General features: G+C 30.5%; 2 protein-coding genes across 2 annotated transcripts; both read left to right on the top strand.

The window, feature by feature from the left end:
* The first annotated feature begins 4,745 nt into the window (after positions 1-4,745).
* Positions 4,746-8,718, top strand: LOC101211829 (cytochrome P450 81Q32). Its single transcript, XM_011659578.2, has 2 exons — positions 4,746-5,756; positions 7,910-8,718. The coding sequence occupies exons 1-2, from the start codon at positions 4,881-4,883 to the stop codon at positions 8,525-8,527; spliced, it is 1,494 nt and encodes a 497-aa protein (XP_011657880.2). The 5' UTR covers positions 4,746-4,880; the 3' UTR covers positions 8,528-8,718.
* Positions 8,719-9,420: 702 nt separating this feature from the next.
* Positions 9,421-17,319, top strand: LOC101215922. The gene is made up of 4 exons (XM_004141950.3): positions 9,421-10,329; positions 10,900-11,517; positions 13,605-14,543; positions 16,568-17,319. Exons 1-4 carry the CDS (start codon positions 9,454-9,456, stop codon positions 17,186-17,188), a joined length of 3,054 nt encoding a protein of 1,017 aa, XP_004141998.3. The 5' UTR covers positions 9,421-9,453; the 3' UTR covers positions 17,189-17,319.
* Positions 17,320-18,448: the final 1,129 nt, after the last annotated feature.

The following is an 18,448-nucleotide window of genomic DNA, read 5'->3' as shown; positions in this document are numbered from 1 at the left end:
AAAGAAAATCAAGTTAAATGGATCTTTTTCTCTTAGTGGATGTAAATAATATGTTTTTTCAATTATTTTTTTTAAAAAGCCCCACTAATTTTGTAAAATAACAATTTATCTTTGTTTGAAACCATCTAAGGGATAAATACGGAGGAAACATTGGGAGGTTATTATAGTTGGATTGTAAACATTTACACTTAGAACTATAAATTATTTTAGTTTCGGTTATAATAACATGTGTTTGAACTGTAATTTATTTTATAATTTATTATATATTTTTTATTATAGTAATACGTGTTTGAAATGTAAACTGTTTTAGTTTGAAAATAAAACCGTGAACACTTTAGAAATAATAAAAACAAATTACAAATGTAAAATAGTAAAACTTGTAGGAAATAATAATTATTGTAACATATAAAAAGTGTTGAAATTATGTTTACCGTGCCTAATTAGATATTTAAAAATTAATATTTAGTGTAGAATGACGTGGTTATTATAATCTTAGACAATTATTATCCGAAACGGGTCATAAATAACCTTCTAAACTTGTGTAAACTTTTTCTTCCACTCATTTAAATATTTGGATTATAACAATACCTAACACATCACATTTATTGTATAAAGTATAAGTCAGTATGGACTTGGTTTTCTCCTTTTGTTGTCCAAATGAGAAGTTTTTAGGTCTAACCAATTCAAACATTTATAATATCAAATGTATGACAAATACCAATTTATACAAAATTGTATCAATTTAAATACTAATCTAATTATTATATCAATTTAAACTCACAGTTAAATGTATTCAACCAAAGTATAAATTTAAAAGTTTAAATTAATATATTTAGATAAGTTATAACATTTAAATTATACACGTATAAATATTGAGCTTTAATATCTGGTTTAATAATTGTCTAATTGTACGTTTGGTTGATGTGTTTTAGTTTTATTGGCTTCAACCATATGTGTTTGACAACACAACAATTCAAATTCTGCTTTTCCCAAATCAATATATTTTTTACTTTTTCATTTTCATTGTGTTTTGATTTTGAATTTAAAGTTTTTAAATGCATAAGTATATTAAACAATTATAAGTATATTTATAACTATTGACAAACTATTATATTTAAGAATACGTAATAAATTGAGGTTTTTTTCAAAAGTAGAAAAAAGTTTACACTCCAATATATTATAATATTAATTAAAATAGTTATACACTTTTTTAACACAAAATACAATCTAACAAAAATTAATGAATAATTTATTATCATCTAATATTTAGTAAATAACAATTACTTTTATGATTTATAAATACCAATTATACATATTAAACAATAGTTTAAATTAAACTTTTCCTCTAAATTTTATATTAGATTCAAAAATCAAATATAACTATGTTTTCTTTAATTTGATATTTGACATCAAATCATAGTTCAAATCTGCCATCAAAATACATATATAAAAACATAAAATATAACTTATTTTTCTTAAATTTTTTTTTTCAAATTTATGTTATTTCTCACTAAATATATCCTACTTTTTTTTTAAATATATGCATCCATTACTTTAAAGTTGAAAAATCACGAAAAGAAATTAAATCCAAATGTCCCTTCGAGGACATCCATAAAGTTAGAAGTATGTAGAATAAAAAATTACTGTCAATTAGTATAAATATACCAATTCAAATTCTAGATTTTAAAAAATGTTAATTTAAATCATGGATTTTTCATAAATATATCCGTCTAAACTTTCAACTTCCATACAATAAAAAAAATGATTGAAAATAGAATTTAACTCTTAATATAAAAATAAGTATTTTGAATTTTGTCTTGTAGTAGTTTTGTTCAACCCGACATAAATAATTGTCAAATTTTTTATTTTTAAAAGAATCCCTTTTATAAATGTGTCCCACTAACATATAACAAAATACTTAAATTTATTCTAAGTTTAAAATTATTTAAATTAGTTGTCTTATAAAAATTAGAGAGCTAAAAATTCATCAAATATTAACTTGAAGTTAATTAAATTGATATAATTATTAATGAATGAAATAAATGAGGGTAAGTCCAATGTTTTGATGATTGATATTTGATCTAAAAGGAAAAGAATGGAAGATGGAATGGCAAAGGTGATGGGTAGCAGCAGCCGACGATAGAGTTTGTTGTCGATATCCGGCCGTGAAAGTGAAGAGTACCCTGAAGTGACCTATTTGCTTGCGTCATCTAAATATCAAAGTTCCCGTTACGTATTCCATGACGCTCATGACAAACCCCCACCTTCAAGTTTTCTTTATCCTCACCTCATCCATTGTTTCCCATAATTCAACCCAAAGTCATTGCATCAATTTCACCTCAACTTTTCTTTGTCTTTTCTTCTTTCCTATGTTCTATTTTTTTTAAAAAAAAATCAACTAAACACTCATTTGTATTTACAAAAAAATACTGTATCAATTAAGATGACGTGACCTATGTTTTGTAATATTTTAAATTATTTAAAACAATCTTTCTGGCCTTTGGATATGGATATTGGTAAAGTATTATTAATCAGTCTATTATTAGCATGTGAATGAACTAAATTAAGATTATTAAATACAAAGGAGACCCACCTGTCATGTAGTTTGGATTATTTATATAACTTAACACGTGATAGATACCTTTACCTAAAATAGGGAATTGTACAAAATTATATGCTTTATTATTATGAATCCAATCTTGTTGTAAGATACCTATAACTTTATTATGTGAATTTTCAAAACAAGCATTTAGTTGCGCTTATTAGTATACATTTTATTGAGTTGTTTAATCCGATCTTTTGATAACAATTTAACACCAATATTGAAAATATTCAATTCTCTAATTCTTTTAGTTGATAATATATACATTTTTTAAAAAATTATTTGAGCAAAACTAAAGTTTGACATATAATGTCTTAGAAACATTGATTAAATTTTTTTAATTTCATGTCAAATATGTTATTCAATAAAAAAAACAGTACACAAGAAATTGGGAACTTTGAAATTATAAGCCAAAGTTGACGACTCTTCAGGAAAGACATTTTTTCTAATATGAAAACCAATTTAATAAAAATACCTACAAAAACCACTCAGGTAAACTTTGTAATCAAACCCAAACATATATATATTATAAAATGTGTTGTATTAAATGTATAAAATGAAACCATGTTAATTGTGTTAAGTTCGTTTTTGTATCGATAATAAAAATATATGTGTACCACCATATCATAATTATTATTATGTATATATTTTTAAAATATTTAAAAACAATCACATTTTTAGTCGAATATATTTGTGACACATAATAGTTCTAACTTTCAACCACAAAATAATTATAGTTTTTTTTTTTTTTACAATTAGTAGGGATATATGACAATTATTGAACTATAAACTATAGTTTTTGGTTGTTTAGGTAGATATACATGTGGTTTGATAGGAAGATTAATAGATAAAATTAGGAAACAAGAGAGATCAAAAATGGATTGAGCATCTTCAACATGGAAAAGGATGGGGATGTGGGAGGTGGGGGCAGTGTGCGAGTTTCTACATAATTTTAGATAAAAATGGGACTATAAATTATTCTCTTGTTTTTCATTTTGTCTCTACTCAAAATGGATTTACATACATAGAAATTTTGGATTTTGGATTAGTTATCTTTGATTTGTAGCTTTAAATAAATTCAACGAACTGAATTTGCAAAAATGTTGGATGCATGATTTTTGGATTGAAGAGCTGAGTCATATATTTAATGTAATTTGTAAACAAATAATTATAGCAATATCACAAGCATGTCTAAAGGGCCATTAAATTAAGCTATAGAAAAATTGTACCATTATCTCAACTATTTGGTCCTTTTAAATTAATTTCCTAACTTTCTAATTTGAAGGAAAGATAATGTCACCTAATGTTCTAGTTAGAGCATTATATATTTCAGTTGTGGAACACACAAATCTAGATTTTTAGTAGACAAAAATGTTCATCCATTCCTTAATTACAATTATGAGTTAGGGTCAAATAGAGGAAAAGGAAAAAGAAAAAAACCTAATCTAACATAACATGTTATTCGTTCTTGATATTTTTTAAAGGTATATCAAACCTTAAATAAATATTTGTATGTCAAAAGAAAGTTTGCAAACGAATAAATAAACTTTAGGTAAACGATCTTCATGAACTAAACTCATCAATTCCAAGCTTTTATTATTTATTTATTTATTATTATTATTTTTGCAAAGGTATTAAATTTGAACAAAAGTCAAAGCACAAACAATACAAAAACACAATCAAAATAGTAAAAAAGAACAAACAAACTAAACCAAACCAAACGGATCATACCAAAATATACCTACAACTCAAGTTTGGAAGGATTAGAACTAGTACTAAAATAGCAACCATATCATGCATTAAAAACATTAGGAAAGTTTGGCCAAATAATTAATTAATTCAAGCCAATTATTAAGTGAACACAGTAGAATATTTGAAAATGTTGAAAAACGAAATGAAAGAAAGATATTCGATGGAATTATTTAATATATATTAAATAGAGTGTTTGTAGTAAAAAATAAATTATTATAATTTGATTAGAATAAATCGTTATAATTGATGTATTTGATATTAGACTATTTTAGTTTCATAAAAAAAATATATATATATATATAATGTAGCTAATAAGAGACTTTAAATAATATTGGGTGAAGCAAATAGGGGTTATTATTGTCCAATAAGCCCCGGTTAATCTTTAATCCAAAGAGCTTCTTAAACATTACAGCACACTGCCAATGTCATCGTCGTGGCTTCGATCACTATAAATACTTCACCCAAGCAGAGTCTTCATCTTCACTCTCTACTCCAAATTTAAATATACTCTTCTAACAAAAACGCCATGGAAATTTCTTCTCTGCTTTACCTATTTCTCTCTCTTATCTCTCTTCTCTTCGCTTTCAACCTCCGCAGCCGACGTAGAAACTTACCCCCCAGTCCCCCGTCTCTCCCCATCATTGGCCACCTCCATTATATCAAAATCCCCCTCCACCGAACTTTACACAAACTCTCTGCAAAATATGGACCAGTAATCTCTCTCTGGTTTGGGTCTCGCCTCGTTGTGGTCGTCTCGTCGTTGCCGGCAGTGGAGGAGTGCTTCACTAAGAACGATATCGTTTTAGCCAACCGTCCTCGGTTGCTAGTCGGCAAACACGTCGGCTACAACCACACTACAATGGTAGCGTCACCTTACGGAGACCACTGGCGGAACCTCCGCCGAATCGGAGCCATCGAGATTTTTTCAGCGTCTCGCCTCAATAAGTTCGCAGGAACCCGGAAGGATGAAGTGGAAAGGTTACTGAAGAAGCTATCGAGGAATTCGATGTATGGATTCTCGAAAGTAGAGATGCAATCGTCGATTTCAGAACTGACGTTTAACATATCGATGAGGATGGCGGCCGGAAAGAGGTATTTCGGTGAGGAAGTGAGGGATGTGGAGGAAGCGAGACAGTCGAGAGAGCTGATTAAACAGATCGTGTCGATGGGAGGAGTATCGAATCCGGGAGATTTCATTCCGATGATGAATTGGATCCCGAATGGATATAAGAGGAAGGTTTCGAGACTTGCGAAGAGGATGGACGGGTTTTTGCAGGGATTGATTGATGAACATCGGAGCAATAAGGAAGAAGAAAGGAACACAATGATCGATCATTTGCTATCTCTGCAGGAAACGGAGCCTGAGTACTATGGAGATCAAATAATCAAAGGAATCATTCTGGTAATAAATTTCCATAATTTCTGACTCACTTTCAATCTTCGTTTAACAAACATTTTCAATCTCCATTACCATTCGGTTATAATTATCCTGCTCAAGAATTTGGCGTTTTTTTCCTTCTCTTTAGGATAAACCCCGAAATGGATACAAAAATATATAATATATGAGAATCGCAACAAAGATTCAAAGTGGTGGTCTGCAGCTTGAGGGACCTCTAACCACTGTCTTCTTTCATTTTTGGGTCCAATCAAGTGGGTCATCAAATCTGGGGTTATTTGAAGAAAATAAAGCAGTTTTGAAAAGTAATTAGGTAGGAGGATTGTTTTGAAAAATAATTAGGCACAAGGGTTGTTTTGAAAAATAATTAGGTACAGGGACTGTTTTGAAAATAATTTAGTGGTTCTTGTTTTGGCTTTATTGACGCGTGTCTCTTCATTTCACTTTTTCTAAAATTATATTTTTAACCACTAGATTTCTCTATTTTCTTCTTTTTGTTCTCGTTTTCTTATAACTGCCGTTTAGGCTCTCTTTCCCTTTCTTTCTTCTTTTCTTTTATTTCCTCCCTCTTCTCTCTCTCTTCAATGTTTTCTTTTTATTTGCATCTTTTTAACTAAATTTCTATCAAGTTATAAAAAATAAATTAAAAACTAATGGTTCTTTTATTAAAAAAATATTTTGAGTTATTTTTTCTTTTATTAAAAAAATATTTATCAGTATTTGAATCTTTTCAATAATAAATTGTGATTGAAGGTAGGCACGGCAATTAGTGTAAAACAATTATAAGTACTGGAGGTTGACCACAATTATCATCATAAGTTAGTAAAAAAAAAAAAGGTTATTAATAAAAAAAAATTATAAACAGGAGAAAGTTGAAAAATGTTATAAAAATTAGTTATCGAAATTTTATTATAATTTACAACATTTATCCAATTATAATAAAAGTAAATTTTTATTCGGAGCAAACACTTAGTCTCTTATATTATATTTCTACCTAATTAATTCAAATTAATTTTTTGTCCGATTGACTTGAATTTACTAATTTATATATAGAAAAGCATATTATACGATTAAAAATAAAAAATAATCAAACAAAAACTTAGTAAAAAAAAAAGTCTCTATAGTCTATTTAAAACTTTTTGCTTTATTTTATACATGGTTTTAATTTTATTTTCCATTCATGTTTCGTTATAAAAAAATAATTAAATTATTTAAATAACTTATTCATAAAAGTATTTACTTAAGAAGTATTTTCTCCTCCTACGATCGGGTGAAATTAATTTATTGAAAAATAAAATAATTAGATATATACACTAATCTTTTGTCTATTTACATCTAATTATTCAATCATACTGGTGGTTAAAAATTTCTTAATACTTTTACATCTAATTATTCAATCATACTTAAAGTAGCATGCACAAGTGTTTGCTTTGAAAGAAAAAAAAGTCAGTCTTCACCTAAAATTAATAATAATAGGCACGCACTTGGCCTTAATGCAGAGATAGAATTACCATTAATTTATATTTAGTGATCAAGAATAGAAAAAGCACTTTGGTGCATCAACCCCTTGCCCAAACCAATTCTCTAAACACATCGCAAAAAGCTCCTCTCTCTTTTTAAATTATGTTTTATAAGGTTTCTTTTCTTTTTGGTTGAAGTGAGCATTTTCCATCTTAGGTCGGGTATCTGAAGTTATGATCAACATGCATCTAAATAAGAGGAACACTAGAGTGTAGCCCCACATCTCTATAGATCCACCTCAATTTATTTTTAAAATGTATTGTAGTAAATGCAGAGGTGGAGATTTGAACATGAAATCTCTTGTCCACAGGTACATACAGATGTCGGTTGAGCTAAATTCGTGTTGACGATCTAACCCAATTATTACAAAGTGAAAAAAGAATAATATAAAAGATATTTTTAAAGTGAAAAGGGAAAATTTATCTTTTAGCAACTATCAACTTATGATTATATATTTATTTTTTCTTCTATTTAGATATTGTTCTTGTTAGAAGGTATATGCAATAAGGTATATCTAGATTCTAGTGACTAATTTTTTCATATTTAGTCCTAATTAACTTTTTATGACTTATTTTTGTTTTTGTTGATATGTCTTTTGTATGTATTATGTCAAACTCAAAATAAAAATAAATGTGCAGGTGTTACTACTAGCCGGAACAGACACATCAGCGGTGACAATTGAATGGGCTTTAGCTCACTTGCTCAACAATCCGGAGGTACTAAAAAAGGCTAGAGAAGAGCTAGACACTCAAATTGGAGAAAAACGACTAGTGGAAGAATCAGACGTCTCCAAGTTACCATATCTTCAAGGAATCATCTCCGAGACTCTTCGATTGAACCCAGCTGCTCCAATGCTAGTGCCACATCTAACCTCCAATGATTGTACAATTAGTGGATACAAAATACCACGTGACACGATTGTATTGGTTAATGCATGGGCTATCCATAGAGACCCTAATCAATGGGAAGAACCCACACTATTCAAACCAGAAAGACACCAAAAGTCAGAATCAATTGATCATCATATTTCAAAGTTGATCCCATTTGGAGTCGGACGACGAGCTTGCCCCGGCTCGGGCATGGCTCAACGAGTGGTGGGGTTGACTCTGGCGGCGCTAATTCAATGCTACGAGTGGGAAAGGATTGGTGACGAGAAAGTGGACATGTCGGAAGGAAGAGGCGTCACTATGCCCAAGATGGTGCCACTGGAAGCCATGTGCAAACCTCGCCCTATCATCCACAACATTTTTAACTAAAAATTCTGAAAAATGATTGGATTGTTTAAGGGTATTGTTTATATTTAATAATTTACAAAAAAAAAAAAAAAAAGAAAGTGACATCTTTATCTTAAAAGGAGGTGTGTTAATGTAGGGTTGTTTTGTTGTATGGTAGAATATTAAGTAACTAAGATTTAATTTGAATAGTAATGCATATATATTATGGTCTATTTGTCCGTTCCTTAGTTACTATTATGAGGTAGGATAAAAGACATGAAAAAGAGAAGAGGAGTGTCAGTTATCAATATTTTTAAAAGATATATCAAACCTTGAACGAACATATGTCGAGAAGATTTATAAATGAATAAATAAACTTTAGCTAAACTAGCATTACAACTAAACATATCTAACTCTAAGCTTTTTTTAATTATTTTATTATTATTATTTATTATATTATGTTTGCAAATGTATTAAATTTGAACGTATGTCAAAGCACAAACTAAACAAAAACAGGAAGAAAAGAATGAAAAGAAGAAGAAAGAAATGAAACCAAATCCATCCACACAAAAGATGTTACAAAAACATATTTGCATATGACATGACTAATACTAAAAAAGCGATAAAAGAAAGAAATGGACGTTTATACTCTTCATTCCATGGGTGCACAAAAACAAAAGCATTAGAAACATTACGAAAAGTTGGCCAAATAAATAATTGATTAAACCTATGATATTGGTTTTTCTATAACTAAGGTCTGAGGAGTAAACAGATTTGAAAATGTTGGGAAAGGAAATGAAGAAGAAAGATATTTGATGGAATTATATTTAGTTTAAAATAGCTGAATGTGATTACACAATGTCGTTGTCGTGGCTTCAATACCATAAATACCTCACCCATGTACCCATATCTTCATCTTCACTCCCCAACTCCAAATTTAAACATACTTCTTCTTTAACAAAAACGCCATGGAATGTTGCTCTCTCCTTTACCTATTTCTCTCTATTATCTCTCTCCTCTTCGCCTTCAACCTCCGCACCCGCCCTACAAACTTACCCCCCAGTCCTCCGTCTCTCCCCATCATCGGCCACCTCCATTATATCAAAATCCCCCTCCACCGAACTTTACACAAACTCTCTGCAAAATACGGACCATTAATCTCTCTCCGGTTTGGATCTCGCCTCGTTGTGGTCGTCTCGTCATTGCCAGCAGTGGAGGAGTGCTTCACTAAGAACGACATCGTTTTAGCCAACCGTCCTCGGTTGCTATTCGGAAAACACATCGGCTACAACCACACTACGATGGTAGGGTCACCTTACGGAGACCACTGGCGGAACCTCCGCCGAATCGGAGCCATCGAGATCTTTTCAGCGTCTCGCCTCAATAAATTCGCAGGAACCCGGAAGGATGAAGTGGAACGGTTACTGAAGAAGCTATCGAGGAATTCGATGCATGGATACTCGAAAGTAGAGATGCAATCGTCGATTTCGGAACTCACGTTTAACATATCGATGAGAATGGCGGCCGGAAAGAGGTATTTCGGTGATGAAGTGAGGGATGTGGAGGAAGCGAGACAGTCGAGAGAGCTGATTAAACAGATTGTGTCGATGGGAGGAGTATCGAATCCGGGAGATTTCATTCCGATGATGAATTGGGTCCCGAATGGATATAAGAGGAAGGTTTCGAGACTTGGGAAAAGGATGGACAGGTTTTTGCAGGGATTGATTGATGAACATCGGAGCAATAAGGAAGAGGAAAGGAACACAATGATCGATCATTTGCTATCTCTGCAGGAAACGGAGCCTGAGTACTATGGAGATGAAATAATCAAAGGAATTGTTCTGGTAATTAATCTCCATAATTTCTCACTCATTTTCAATCTTCATTGCCATTATTCTCAAGAATTTTGCTCTTTATCCATCTCTTTTGGGTAATCCCCGAAATATATATAAGAACATATAATAGGACAGAATGGCAACGAAGATTCAAAGTGGTGGCCTTGCGGCCTGGGGGACCCCTATCGTCTCTCCTCTACATTTAGCATTTCCCCTCAAACTATTTTTAAAAGCATTTTGGGGCAAAGATAGAAAAATGCTCTAATATTTTCATGCACAAACTGTTTGCTTTGAGTGAAAAAAGAAAAAGTCACGCACCTTTGACGTTGGGGAAGCACTTGGCCATATTGTAGAGAGAAAATTACCATTAATTAATTTTCATATTTAATTATGGCTTACAAGCTTTAGGGTTAGGAGTAACATGAAAGAGTGTTTGCTTTGAAATAACATTGTTTAGATTTTTTTTTACTAATTTTTCCATATTTAGTCCTAATTATTGACTTGGTAGGATTTGTTTTTGTTTTGTGATATCTGTTTTGTGTGTATTATATCAAACTCTAAACAAAAATAAGCGTACAGGTGTTACTACTAGCTGGAACAGACACATCAGCTGTGACAATTGAATGGGCTTTAGCTCACTTGCTCAACAATCCAGAGGTACTAAAAAAGGCTAGAGAAGAGTTGGACAATCAAATTGGAGAAAAACAACTAGCAGAAGAATTAGACGTCTCTAAGTTACCATATCTTCAAGGAATCATTTATGAGACTCTTCGATTGAACCCAGCTGCTCCAATGCTAGTGCCACATCTAACATCCAACAATTGTACAATCAGTGAGTACGAAATACCACGTGATACGATTGTATTGGTTAATGCATGGGCTATCCACAGAGACCCTAGTCAATGGGAAGAGCCCACATTATTCAAGCCAGAAAGACACCAAAACTTAGAATCAAGTGACCATCATCAAATCCCAAAGATGATTCCATTTGGAGTCGGACGACGAGCTTGCCCCGGCTCCAGCATGGCTCAACGAGTGGTGGGACTGACTCTAGCGACTCTGATTCAATGCTACGAGTGGGAGAGGATTGGGGAAGAGAAAGTGGACATGACGGAAGGAAGAGGCGTCACTATGCCCAAGGTGGTGCCATTGGAAGCTATGTGCAAAGCTCGTCCTATCGTCCACAACATTTTTAACTGAAAAATGATTGGATTATTAATTTAAAGGTATTGTTTATATTTAATAATTCACAATATATATATATATATATATATATATATATATATATATATATATATATATATATATATATATATATATATATATATATATATATATATCTTCAAGGAGGCTTGTTGATGTATGGTTGATTTGTTGTATCATAGCATTAGGTAATTGAGATTTAATTTGAATAATGATGCATATATATATTACCTATTATTTGTAGCAAAAGTTTAGAAATATATGGTCTAACTCATTTTACACTTATTTTGCCTTTTCTACCCCTTACATTACATCCTCTCATTTCTCATCAATACTGCATTTGTTTTATGTATTCCCCATTTTTTTTTAGGTTTATTTGAAATTTTGTCCCATTTTTCCATTTATTCGGTTGGAAGATTCTGTTTCTCTTTTTTACTTTTGTTTTGTTTTTCCATAAGTCATAATTTCATTTCAACTTTACTTCCATGTTTAACAATTCCTAAATACCTAATCATATGAATCTATATCAATATATATAAGTTGGTTATTATGTTCCTAAGTTATTATAGAGTATTGTAACCATTATAACGATCCAATAATATATTATTAGTTTTTATTATAATAATATGTATTTGAATAGTAAATTATTTTAATTTTAGTTATAATATTATGTGTTTGAAATGTAAACTATTTTAGTTTTGATTATAATAACACGTGTTTAAAGTGTAAATTATTTAAATTTTAGAATGAAACAATAAACACTTACGAATAATAAAAAAATTATTAATCTAAAATAATATAATACATATAAAATTTTAAAATCATGCTAATGGGTAAACATTTTTAAATAATATTTATAAGTCAGGTAAGTTTACTCCCATTAGACTCTAATTAACATGGGAAGCTTGGGCAAACTTACTTTTCAGTTTTAAATATTTGGATTATAACAATACCTAACAAATCACATCGTCTATCTTATAAAGTTTAAATCGGTACTGAACAGTTCTCTATTTGTTGTCCAACTGAGAAGTTTAGGTCTAATCAATTCAAAGATTTATAAAATTTATGGCAATTATATATCAATACCAATTTAAACCCTAAACTCATTATTATATCAATTTAGACTTTCAACTTTCTCAAATGTATTTAAGTAGAATGTAAGTTTAAAATTTAAATTGATACTAGTAAGAGTCTAATAACTATATTCATTCCATATAATTTAGATGTGATCAAAGAAATTATATATTTTATTATTTGATTCCAATCTTGTTGTAATACTTCTATAAATTTGTTGTGGGAATTTTCAGAACACAATATTTAGTTGCACTTTATGAATACATTTTGTTGATGCGGTTTTTGAAAACAGTAATGTGAAAAGATTTAAATCTCTAATATTTTAGTCCATAATATATACATCTTTCAATTATTTGATATAAGCTAGAGTTGACACGTCTTATTAGAAAACATTGATTAAAATTTTAATTTCAGGTCAAATTTGTTATTCGTTAAAAAAAAAAAGAAAGTAAAAACAAGAAATTTGAAACTTTGAAATTATGTACCAATAAAAAAGCATTGATGCACTACAATATGTCATGATTATTATGTAAATTCTTTAAATATTTAAAAATAATCACATTTTTAGTAGAATATATGTGAGACATGATGAGTCTAATTTTCAACCACAAAAGCAATCGTAGTCTCTTTTAAGAATAGGAAGAACTAGAGAGTATTATTAAAATTGAAAATCTCATAACTGTTGATACATATGGCAATTGAAGGATCATTAAACTCTACACATGTCAGTCATGCATTTTCCTTCGATTATGATGATTATAATAGATAAAAGGAAAGAAGAGAGAGAAGCCAAAAAGGGGTTGAGTATCTTCAGCAGATACTTTGTCAACGTGGAAAAAGATTAATATATAGTTTTGTCTCTACTCAAGATGGATTTACATGCATAGAAATTTTGGATTTCAATTGAAACTCGTACATAAAATGGACTTCATAATGTATGTTATTACAGCACACTGCCAAGGTCATTCTGGTGGCTTCAATCTCTATAAATACCTCACCCCTAGTAGCCACCTCTTCATCTTCACTCCCCAACTCCAAATTTAAATATTACTTTTTTCAACAAAAACGCCATGCAAATTTACTCTCTCCTTTACCTATTTCTCTCCCTTATCTCTCTCCTCTTCGCTTTCAACCTCCGCACCCGCCGTACAAACTTACCCCCCAGTCCCCCGTCTCTCCCTATCATCGGCCACCTCCATTACCTCAAAATCCCCCATCACCAAACTTTACACAAACTCTCTGCGCAATACGGACCAGTAATCTCTCTCTGGCTTGGATCTCGCCTCGTTGTGGTCGTCTCCTCGTTGCCGGCAGTGGAGGAGTGTTTCACTAAGAACGACATTGTTTTAGCCAACCGTCCTCGCTTGCTAGTCGGGAAACACATCAGCTACAACTACACTACGATGGTATCGTCACCTTATGGAGATCACTGGCGGAACCTCCGCAGAATCGGCGCGATCGAGATCTTTTCAGCGTCTCGCCTCAATAAATTCGCAGGAAGCCGGAAGGATGAAGTGGAACGGTTACTGAAGAAGCTATCGAGAAATTCGATGTATGGATTCTCGAAAGTAGAGATGCAGTCGGCGATTTCGGAACGGACGTTTAACATATCGATGAGAATGGCGGCAGGAAAGAGGTATTTTGGTGAGGAGGTGAGGGATGTGGAGGAAGCGAGACAGTCGAGAGAGCTGATTAAACAGATCGTGTCGATGGGAGGAGTATCGTATCCGGGAGATTTCATTCCGATGATGAATTGGATCCCGAATGGATTTAAGAGGAAGGTTTGGAGAGTTGCGAAGAGGATGGACGCGTTTCTGCAGGGATTGATTGATGAACATCGGAGCAATAAGGAAGAAGAAAGGAACACGGTGATCGGTCATTTGCTATCTCTGCAGGAAATGGAGCCTGAGTACTATGGAGATGAAATAATCAAAGGAATTGTTCTGGTAATTAATCTCCATAATTTCTCACTCACTTTCAATAACCTTCCTTTAAGTAAACAATTTTCAATCTCCATTCCCATTCGGTTTTAGTTAATCCTGCTCGTGAATTTGGAGTTTTTTCCTTCTCTTTTGGATTGGAAGTAGTGACCTTGCGGCTACGTCTCTCCTGTAGTCATAGCATATATTTGCCATAAAATCTAATACAAAACTTTTGGGGGAAAACATTGATAAATAAACCTTTTCAAATATAAAATTGTGAACAGAACAAAAATATTGTAAAATCATTTATATAATTTGAAATTTTATTGTATTTTATAAATATTTTTAACAGTCTATGGCAAAATTTTTATAAATTTACTATATTTATTAAATATTTCCGTTTATTTTACTATTTTTAACAGCTTAGACTCTCTATCCCTTTTTTATTCTTTATTTCTCCTCTCTTTTTCTCTCTTTTCTTCGATGCTTTTTTATTTGTATTTTTAAACTAAATTTCTTTCTATTTAGAAAAACTAAATACAAATATTAATGGTTATTTATTTTTTAAAAATATTTTAAGTTATTTTCAATGTTATTTTTTCTTTTATTAAAAAGTATTTATCATTATTACTACTTTTTGTCGTAGATTGTGATTAGAGGTTGGTGACGGTTATCACTTGACGTTAGTAAAAAAAAGGTTATAGATAGAACAATAATAAACCAACAATAGTTGAAAAATATTCTAAATAAAACAATTAAAAGAGCAACTGTCAACAATATATATAAATAAATAAAACAATAGTAAACAAAATTATAAATTATAAGTAAAATAAATGAACATTTTTTAAAATAGCAAAATAAATTAAAATGTTTAGTTTCTATAACAAAATTTGAATTTTGAATTTTGATTGAATTTTATGTGTGATGACATATCAATAATTGAATTTGTCATAGACAATTTGGTAAATATTTTATAAAATTACCTATTTTTAAAAATTCTCATAAAATAGAGTCGAAAAAAATTATAAGAAATTAATTGTTGAAAATTTTATTATAATTTACAACATTTATTCAATTATAATAAAAAAACATTTGAAATTTTATTCGGATCATAATGATGCTTAATATAACATTGTAGTTATACTCAGTTAATTCAAATTAAAAATTAGTTAAGACTTAACTAATTTATAATTAGAAAAACATATTATACGACTAAAGATTAAAAAGAATGGAACAAAAGTTAGTAAAAGCATACTTTAATATAACTAATCAAAATTACCAAAATTCAAAGCTTAAGTTGGAAAAAATATGTAGGTGGAGAAAAAAAACATTAAAATATTTTTTAATAAAAAACCGTAAATTTTAATTCATTTTTTTCTAAATAGAAAGAAATTTAGTTTAAAATATATTTGCAAAAGAAGAGAAAAAAAAGATAAAAATAAAAATAAAATTACAGAAAAAAATATGGAAAGAAGGGTCAAAGAAAGTACAAACGAAAATAAAAGAACGGAAAAGAATGAATCTTTCATGAGTATTTTTGGTTAAGCTATCAAAATTCTTTTTCTAAAGATTATTACTAAACTCAGTACTGAAAGTTTAATATTATGTACAAAAGATCTGATATAGACTTACTAAATAATCTTTTCAAAATAAAATTTTAGTAAACAAATATATTCAAGATATTTAAAATTGGGAGTTTCTCAAGGAATTAAAAAAAAAAACAAAATATTTTTGTAGTGGATACTAACTTATTTATTAAGACATTAGAATTAGCCTATTGATTCTCCTCTATTTTATAAATAGTTTAGTTTTTGTTTTCCATTCATTTTATTGTAAAAGTAAATAATCAAATTATTTAAATAACTTGTATATAAGATATTGGACACAAACTTACAATTATTTTTTAACTTTTTTTTTCCTCCTATCATAAGTTAAATTATTGAAAAATTAAATGAAATAAAATAATTAGATATATACACTAATCTTTTGTCCATTTAAATCTAATTATTCATATCCATTCATACTCGGGTTTTTTTTTTTTTTATTAGTTACTACTAGCAGGAGTAGACACTTCAGCTGTGACAATTGAATGGATTCTAGCTCATTTGCTCAACAATCCAGATGTACTAAAAAAGGCTAGAGAAGAGATAGACGCTCAAATTGGAGAAAAACGACTTGTAGAAGAATCGGATATCCCCAAGTTACCATATCTTCAAGGAATCATCTCTGAGACTCTTCGATTGAACCCAACTGCTCCAATGCTAGTGCCACATCTAACCTCCCATGATTGTACAATCAGCGGGTACAAAATACCACGTGACACAATTGTATTGGTTAATGCATGGGCTATCCATAGAGACCCTAATCAATGGGAAGAACCCATGCTATTCAAACCGGAAAGACACCAAAAGTCATCAGAATCAATTGATCACCATCAAATCCCAAAGTTGATTCCATTTGGAGTCGGACGAAGAGCTTGCCCTGGCTCGGGCATGGCTCAACGAGTGGTGGGATTGACTCTAGCGGCTTTAATTCAATGCTACGAGTGGGAAAGGATTGGTGAGGAGAAAGTGGACATGGCAGAAGGAAGAGGGGCCACCATGCCCAAGGTGTTGCCATTGGAAGCTATGTGCAAACCTCGCTCTATCATCCACAACATTTTTAACTGAAAAATGATTGGATTGTTTAAAGGTATTGTTTATATTTAATGTATGGTTGTGTTTGTTGTATTATAGCATTAAGTAATTGAGATTTAATTTAAATATATGGTTATGATAATGATATTGCTGTTTTGAATTAACATGAATCCATCCATGGCCAATTTAATTATGGCCCATATTATTTTGCCTTTTCTACCCCTTACATCCTCTCATTTCTCATCCCCATTTTTTAGGTTTATTTGAAATTTATCCCATCTTTTCATTTATTCGGTTGGAAGATTCAGTTCTTTGACTCTTTTTTTCTTTCTTTCCATAAATCATAATTTCATTTCAACTTTACTTCCATGTTTAACAATTCCTAAATACCTAATCATCAATCTATCCATATAAAATGACCTCTGACTTCTCTTTGCTTCCAAATTTGAAACTAACGTATTATTTATACTCTTTTTTAGTTATTCAAAGTTAATGTTTTTTTCTTTCTTTTTTTTAAGAATCGAGAATAAACAAGAAACAAACAAGACCCTCCAAATAAAACAGAGAACACTTTAAAAAGAAAAGAAAGGAAAACACCTCTTTCGACCCTCATCAAAGAAAGCCACAAAAGAAGAGCAGCGAGAAAGGCAAGGCTCCATTTTTGCAAGGACGTGAACAACCTATTCTAAGCCCTATTACAGGAAAAGCATATATTCAAACCACACTTGATTTAACTCGTATAAATCCAAACGATCTATATATATGTTAATGATTTTGATGACACATACCATACCATACATTTGAGGGATTCCATATAATTCCTAGTGTTTCTTCAATTATATACGCTTTGATATCAAGCATTGAGATGAGGTCCAACGGATACCTCCCTTCTCCAACTTCTTCTGCCTTTTTCTTTTGGTCAATTTTTAACTACTTTATGCCCTCCCTCCTTTATTGCATTTAAATTATTTTGTTCTTAATTTCAACTTTGGTTTTAAAGTTGTGGCCAAATATTCAAAAAAAAAAAAAAAAGCCCAATTAATAAAGAAAAAAAAAACTACAATGGTTCTATCTCTATGGTAGTTATAACTATATATATTCCGACTTTTAATAGTAAAAATTAAACAATAAAATTTATGCCTTAACGATATCAATGATATAAGTTGGAAGATTTACTTTTTATCATTTTGAATGTCTTCGTCTCTACCATTAGTCTAAGATTGAAGATTGAAAATCTAATTTTAATACTTGTATAAATTGAAAGGCTTAAATTTAACTATTGAAAAATGCTCC

This window comes from Cucumis sativus, chromosome 6, assembly GCF_000004075.3.
Source record: "Cucumis sativus cultivar 9930 chromosome 6, Cucumber_9930_V3, whole genome shotgun sequence".
Taxonomy (NCBI): Eukaryota; Viridiplantae; Streptophyta; class Magnoliopsida; order Cucurbitales; family Cucurbitaceae; genus Cucumis; species Cucumis sativus.
This window is presented reverse-complemented; position numbering and strand designations above follow the sequence as displayed.

What these genes read in the sequence shown, in the direction of transcription:
- LOC101211829 (XM_011659578.2), top strand. Translation starts at nt 4,881, where the DNA reads ATGGAAATTTCTTCTCTGCTTTACCTATTTCTCTCTCTTATCTCTCTT. An exon ending in TAATCAAAGGAATCATTCTG is followed by an intron (nt 5,757 to 7,909) that starts GTAATAAATTTC and finishes ATAAATGTGCAG; the next exon opens with GTGTTACTACTAGCCGGAAC.
- LOC101215922 (XM_004141950.3), top strand. Translation starts at nt 9,454, where the DNA reads ATGGAATGTTGCTCTCTCCTTTACCTATTTCTCTCTATTATCTCTCTC. An exon ending in TCGTCCACAACATTTTTAAC is followed by an intron (nt 11,518 to 13,604) that starts TGAAAAATGATT and finishes CACCCCTAGTAG; the next exon opens with CCACCTCTTCATCTTCACTC. An exon ending in TAATCAAAGGAATTGTTCTG is followed by an intron (nt 14,544 to 16,567) that starts GTAATTAATCTC and finishes TTTTTTTATTAG; the next exon opens with TTACTACTAGCAGGAGTAGA.